Raw genomic sequence first — 7,805 nt, 5'->3', positions numbered from 1 at the left:
ATATCACGACTTTATCATGAATAACCCACTTTCAAGTATGGTTTCACTACGTAATTTGTGTATTTTCTTTTTAGATTTAGGAGATAGAGACACATCACAGAGCACTGAATGATAGGGGATTTTCCTGTATGTAACAGTGATTCAAGTTTTCTACCTTTGTATCTAACCAGATGGGGTTTGTAAATACGTGGATGTTTTAGGTTTTCCATCATAAATATTTTATGAATTACATGTAAAAACAAAACATGACAAAGTCATTGGACTTCTTACAAAATGCCATGTTATGTCAAAAGATTGTGTGCCAATATTATGCCACAAATGTAGTGGATTGAGCTTAACTTAAATTGAACCTGGAATGACACTGTTATAGATGCGATACTTTGAAATGGGTCTGTCTGTTATTGAACTGTACTATTTTTATTGCAGGTTTTCTGGAAGCCCCAGTTGAAGGCATCAAGAACAGCTGTTGGCCTAAACGTGTCAGCCTAGACAGACGTCTATTCCAGTCCTACAACACCAACCTCTCTGCTTTTGCTGACTACTACCATGTTCTTTTAAGGTATTACTGGAACAAAACAACTGAGGCACCCGAGACAGTGGAATTTGTGGTTGTAGAGAATACCACATGTATCAGTAAATCTGAAGGCACAGAATTTTTTTAGGAGTTGTAAAGATACGCCAACATAGTATCTTTCTCTTTCCCACAAATACAACACAACAGTTACTCTAATTAAATTCTTAATTGCAGGCGCAAAAATTCTATTTTATGAAATCACAAATTATGAAACCCATAGACTTTTTTTTTTTTTGCTACAGTTGCTGCAGTGAATATGGTGCAAAACATTCACACACCCGTATCAAAAATGTTAAGTAATGGAAAAATGTTGCGCATCCCCAAATCAGTATGTAACTTTAAGCAATGAAAGTTTTGCACATCAACTCAACTCAGCTCAAATTTTATTTATAAAACACTTTCAAAACCATAAGAATGGACCAAACTAAGTGATGTACATAAATTGCATAGAACTCTAAAATTATTACAAACATAAAATAACAATAAATCACAATCAAGTCTTCCATCATACAGCAAATCACTCACATTTATCAGACCTAATCAAGCACCAAAAGCCAGACGAAATAAGTCAGTCAATTAGATCACTTTTGAAAGTGTCCATACTTGAGGATTTTATAGAGAAGGGCAGTTCATTCCAAAGTGCAGGAGCTGCAACAGTAAAGGTGCGATCTCTTCTACGCCTCAGATGCGATCATGGGACAGTTAAATATATACACTGAACGGAAGAGTCTGCTCAGCTCAAATTTTATTTATAAAACACTTTCAAAACTATATATCTTTTATAGACTTTGGAGCCTGATCATGCAGTGCTTTGTAAACAAACATTAACACCCTGTATTGCATTTTGTATTATACCGGTAACCAATGAAGAGATATCACTAGGTGTTATATGATCCCTTTTCCTGGTATTAGTTAAAAGTCTTGCTGCGGCATTTTTGACATACTGAAGATGTGCCACCAAGGCTTCACTTATGCCCAAGTATAAAGCATTACAATAATCCAGCCATGTGGAAATAAAAGCATGCACAACAGTTTCCAAATCCTTGGTTGAAAGAATAGGTTTCAGTAGACAATTTTCACATCTGAAAAAAAAATGCTTTCACGACTGTTTAAATGACAATCGGAATAGAAAACTACTCCCAAGTCCTTTACATAACACTGCATTTTATTAGACAGTAGTCCATAACTTTCAGTCAGTCCTTTCTCAGGCTTTTTGTTCCCAAATATAATAAACTCAGTCTTATCCTCATTTAGTTGTAGGATGTAATCACTTGCAAACCACCCCTTCACCCCAGTCAAACACTTATGAAAATGAACAAAGGATATACAGTCAAACTCTAAAAGGAAAGTACAATTGCGTATAAACAATTTTATATTTTCTAAATATTGACCCCCAGGGGCAGCATTTATAAAGAGAACAGTTGGGAGCCCCCAAGAGATAGTTACTGATGCAGAAATCCAATCTTAACTGACCATGTCCTGTCCTGCAGAGGAGAACCATTTAAGCACCACACCCTTGATACCTTCATTATCTCTAAGGCTTTCTATTAAAAAAAATGTATCTATGGAATCACAGGCTGCGTTCAAATCTAACAACATTAAAGCAACACCTTTCCCGGAGTCAATACAAAATATCATTAGCAACCTTCAATAAAGCTGACTCTGTGGTGTTTAGTCCTTAATCCAGACTGAAAAATATCCATAGCATTATTTCCAGTAAAAAATAAAAATAAAAACTTGAACGTTGTTTATGAACGTCTTCCCTTAAGTAGTCAAGAAGAAAGAACTTCATAGAGTGAGGTAGTCGGCTTTAAAAGCAATATATCTTTCAACTGAGCTAAGGAAACGAATTCAAATTTACTCAAGCAATGTGAAGGATTCATTGCTTCAACTACAACGTTCCCTACTGGCGAAATATTCAACCTTATAAGATCAACTGTGGTAATGAAAAACTTTTAAAAACTCACAATCCTTGGACAGGGAAGAGAAAATGTTACTACTGTAAATGGACTAAGTACCTTATATGGTTGCAATTTGCAAACAATGCCTTTGGGTTATTTACATTCTGTGGTATAATAAAAAAAAAAAAAAAGAAAATCTAGCAGCTTTAACATCATTTTACGAATTCATACAATTTGTCTAAACCCTAGTGATGGGTAAGTTTAGGGGCGGGGTCAGGGGTAGGTCATTTGTGCAGATTCATACGAATTAGGCAAGTGAGGTCGTATGAATTCGTACAAATTAGCTACCACGTAAAATACGTACGAATTGCCATGAGATCGGGTTGGTAATACATTTCTTAAAAGTCAAATTGAACCTAATAAACATATGGTCCAAAATCGCGGTTTCCTCAACCCAAATGTTTTGGATCTTTATTCCCAAAGAAAACACAAAATCAAGCCTATGACCATGATCATGTGTTGGTCCAAAGACACATTGAGATAAATTAAAAGAATCAACTAAATTCAAAAAAAATTATTGGGTCATAGGTTTAGAAGGACAATAAACATTGATATTAAAATCACCCAGAATCAAAATCATATCTGCAGGTGGAACAACCACAGATAACTCCTAAAATTCATCAAGAAAATGTGTGTTGTATCTGAGAGGCCTAGGGCAGGTCAATCTTCATTATGCAACAACTTGCACTTAATCATATTAAAAATTGCAGCCAGACCTCCACCTTGACGAGTAGTCGTCAAGGCACTTAAAACATTACAACTAGGGGGTAAGAGTTCAGCAAGAGAGCTCATATCAGCACCAAGTCTCAGTAGTAGAAAGAAAAGTCCAATCCATGCGTTACATAAAAGCCATTTAAAATAAATGTTTTGTTAACAACTGAACTTGCATTTATCAAGGCCATATGCACTGTAGTCGACTCAAGCTGATAAGAAGAAATGACACTCAGCTCTATTGACCCAATTCGTCTCACAGAACAGAGATTTGAGTGAACCACTCCATGTTTGGTCCCTCTCAACATTGTCCGAGACAATGGTGACAGGGAAAATGGGTATTGGATAGGAAAGCCATGACTCCGTCACTGATCTTACTCCACTGGACAGGTTCCTCAATTTCTTAAGTTTCACTAAGACTCCAGCACATCTGCCTCGTCTCCTATGTTGTCTTCTCTTCCAGCACACGCATCCATATATACGTGACAAACTTTCATCAGCGCCTGAAACATGCGCGTCTTCCGCAAACAACTTCATATTCAAATCGCGGCTCCATATGTCCATTGCTGGGGGTCGAATACTAACTACAAGAACATTTTCTGTGTTACTTCATATTTACTGATACACGCGTGTCTGTTCTCTACAACTACAAATTGACCAGTCACAGGTGTGCTCAGTTGTTTTGCTCCAATAACACCTTCATATTTTGCATATCCGAATTGGATGTATGCAAATATAACAAAGGGACATAACTGAATATTGCAAGAGCAAAGATCTTTACTTCATAAAGAAAAGCTATTTATCTGCTATATTTCTCTGTCCTTTATGTTAAAAGGTAAGATTTCTTTATAAAGTGTCAACTGTGAGAGGTATAGTTAAAAAACACACACTTTTCTTTTGTTGTGGGACACAAAAGGAGAGAGAGCATTCAATCTCAATCATCAATTTGTTTAATATAAAAAGATGCAATGATAGCTAATGGTGGCCAAAACTATCAGTCTCTTAATGTTCTACCGTGCATTTCTTTTTGTGTCCCACTGAAAATAAAGTCATATTTTTTTGGTACAAAATATCATTGTGTATTAATTTTTTACCTCTGTAAGGGCAATTTTTATAACTACCTTGTATCTGTGTTGTTTTTGTAAAATATTTAATCAATTAATCCAATCAATCAGAATACTATAGTCTTTTACCTATTCAATTTTGATCAACATCAACAATGTATGCATGTTATGTATGCATGCATGCCACACACACACACACACACACACACACACACACACACACACACACACACACACACACACGTGTGCATGCATGCATACATAACTGGATCTCACTACAGCAAGGGGTTCTTAACCCTTGCTAGCATGTTTCTAGATAGATAGATAAAGCCAACTTAAGTGACTATTAATTTTCTCAAGTGATCTATGATAACAAGCAGTTTTAACAACAAAGACACCCACCTGCTACAAGATCACCGAAACCAATAGTTGTCAAAGTGACAAAAGAAAAATACAAGCCCTCGATATAGGTCCAGCCTTCTTGAGACATGAATACAAATGGAGGAATCAGCAAATGGACCAGCACACCCCATAACAGAAAGACAGCTGTGCAGGTGAACTGCGCTTTCCGCTTTGAGAAGCCAAAAAAAAAAAAAAAAAAAAACACACAAAAATAGATTTTCAAAATGCAGTTAGAAGTTCTCATAGCTATTTTTGTTACAGTTTATATTTATTATAGTGATAATCATTTTTACAATACAATGCCTGTGTGTGTGTTTGCTCCTTACCAATGTTACTCCTTTCTTAGTAAGATATTGCCCAAGGTGTTTAGCTCTTCCACCAAAAAACTTTCCAAGTTCACTGATCCAGGTGAAACACAGCGGCACTCCAAAAAGACCATAAAATATACAGAAAACCCTCCCTGGAGGCGTTTTTGGCGCAATATTTCCATAACCTGCAGAAATGTAAAAAAAAATTGGTGAAAATGGATAGCAGTTTATAGTAAATGCCATTCATCTCATTTTTTGATGTTCAATTTACACAGCCTGAACATGTTCTATTTTTGAGTAGTAAGCAAACAAACAAAAACACTGTACTGTACCCTTGTTCGTAAGGATAGAGGGATATGCCTGAATGGCTCTGAATTATGGGAAATACTAATAATAATAATAATAATAATAATAATAATAAACAACTTATTATTATAAATTACTTTTGTGTGTTAATGACGGTAGCATAAACGAATTCACCTGCATTTTTTATTATTATTTTGGACCAGATCCTTACCTATAGTTGTGATAACTGTTGCTGCAAAGATGACGGCATTGGGCCAGTTCCAGTTGTTGAAGGCTTTGTCCCCTGTGATGGTGATGCCTTGTCCTGCAGCATCAGACACCACCTATTTAAAAATGAAACAAACTGATGAAAACAGCCACACAATAATTTTGAACACAGTATGACATCAAGAGAGGTTATTTTCTAGAGAAGCATGTGGATATGTTGTGTCTGAGACCAGAGCTTACATCCTCTCATGCAAATGATATTATCAGCAACCCCCTGAGAATGCTGATGAGACTGCCGTCTCTCGGACATGAGTGGGCCATACCTCAAATATATGTTTCTCGACGATGGATCTGAGCTCAGATCAGGCAAAGAAATCAAAGAGGTATAGTGAACAAGGCTTAATACATCCCGCTTAATCACAGATAAAAGAATCTGTTGAGTGCAATTATTATACAGAAAAATGCTCTCTCTCTCCTCTGAGACCTCTCATGTAAAATTAGAGAATAAACATTTATTCAGCTTTGATCTGACAACTTAGTAGGTTTGCTCGTTGCATGTCCTTGTTTGTTCTTAGCAATAACAAGATACTATCACACAGATAGATAAGATAAATTCTTAATCACAATATTTCGAACAAGCCTGATGTGTTTTTAAATGTGGGTGACATTTCTGGCAGTACCTCAGTCCTCATTTGGATATCTCTGTAGAATGTGCTATATCTTACACCAGATGTAAGCGGTGCGACATGATGCATCAAAAGCCAATAGAGCCCATTATAACTAGCGATTTTGTCTACACTGGATGAACTGTAGACTGGATGAACTGATGCCCCGTTTGCTACTGAACAAATGCTTTTTTAAAAGTTAGCTTTTTTTCCAGTGCAGACAGCCTCAAGCTGCCATGCTCGATGAAGCTTTTAAATATATAAAAACTGTATGCAGTCGAGGGGGGCACATTAACTTGATTCCCAAATGTGTATAGAAAAGCATTAATCTCTTCCAACATTTACAGTGAGGGATCATTTTGTGAGAGCTCTTGAGTTCATAATATCAACACTAGACAGAGAATCTCCCTGTGAACACGAATCAGTGTCATGTAGAGATACGGTCTCATCTGACAATGCTACATCCATGCCACTCTTTTCATTACATAATTTGTTGCAGATCAACTCCAACTGCTCCTTTTCCACCACACCCTTTGCACTAAAACCACCAGGTGGATTAGCACTTGGTCTTGGTACAGAGTGCGTTCAAATTTTCACCATCCAGTGTTTCATCAATAACTCAATATTCCTAAAGCCAGAAACTGTCATTGTTGTTTTCCCCTCATTATCTAATTGAATATTCACAGATGAAGATACACAGACTTCTGACATTTTTACCTCAGGAGTAGGCACAAGTATCTCTAATCCTAAAAGCAATGCCTTCAACTCACTCTTTATGCAGGCAAGCGTGCAGTTTATGACCAACATCAAACCATTCAAAACACATCAAGCTACCTGTTGTTGCGTAGATCATATATGTTTTTAGAGCCGGGTGAGAGATCACTTTGAAAGAACTAGCAATTTTTCCACTACAAGGCCACATTCAATCAACTAATTGACAAAATGCTGCGCTTTCAAAAAGACCACGACAGCCTTGATCATGTGAGAGGCAGATCAAATATTTTCATGGCCTATCACCTCCCCTGTCAAACAAGCACATTCTCCACTGTTATCAGCAGGTACACAGCTAAAGCCACTGCGCAAGGACAATGTCTCTCCCTCCACACCCAACTCGCCTCAACAGCCAACAGAAACCAAAAATCAACACTTAAATCATGCAGGGTAAAGATGAAATGGAAAACAAAAGTATACTTTGTTTCTACTGAAAAATGTCATTGAGCTTTTCAGTTGAAAAAGTATTTTATTAATCAAGTCGCAGGCCAGCGCTGACAAGTTCTTGTTCGCAATAACGTTTCTGCTTGTGTGTCTGTTCTGAATGTGTGTGCATTTGTATGGGATAGTGGGAGAAAGAGAGTGTGCTTTCAATATAAAAGGTAATATAGTTGGAAAAACTTAGAATTAGTTTGCCAAATTTTCTCCTTTTTTTTTAATGTTTATTATTTGCCTGGTCAGTGTCCTTGTGGGTTTAGGTTCTTTTCCTGTCGTAGGCTGTAAGGACCTTTGAAATAAGGCCAAATTCACACAGAAACAGAATACAGTCCTGTATCCAAGTCCTTTACACACATTACATAGTTCTGGCATGAAACTTTGAAAGGTGCAGGCTGATA

At 36.8% G+C, this 7,805-nt stretch overlaps 1 protein-coding gene across 1 annotated transcript in view; it reads right to left on the bottom strand.

Annotated features, from left to right (window-relative positions):
• LOC309479398 (potassium channel subfamily K member 5-like) overlaps positions 1-7,805 on the bottom strand; it is a 56,349-nt gene that overhangs the window by 31,744 nt on the left and 16,800 nt on the right. The window contains exons 2-4 of the mRNA XM_082143521.1: positions 5,538-5,649; positions 5,039-5,205; positions 4,713-4,881 (exon numbers count right to left, since the gene is read on the bottom strand). Of these exons, the coding sequence (XP_081999647.1) occupies positions 4,713-4,881; positions 5,039-5,205; positions 5,538-5,649 (448 nt within the window). The remainder of the gene's footprint in view (positions 1-4,712; positions 4,882-5,038; positions 5,206-5,537; positions 5,650-7,805) is intronic.

The sequence above is a fragment of the Leuciscus leuciscus genome (assembly GCF_965113295.1).
Source record: "Leuciscus leuciscus genome assembly, chromosome: 17".
NCBI lineage: Eukaryota > Metazoa > Chordata > Actinopteri > Cypriniformes > Leuciscidae > Leuciscus > Leuciscus leuciscus.
The sequence above is the reverse complement of the archived record's forward strand: the minus strand, read 5'-3'. Positions and strand labels throughout refer to the sequence as shown.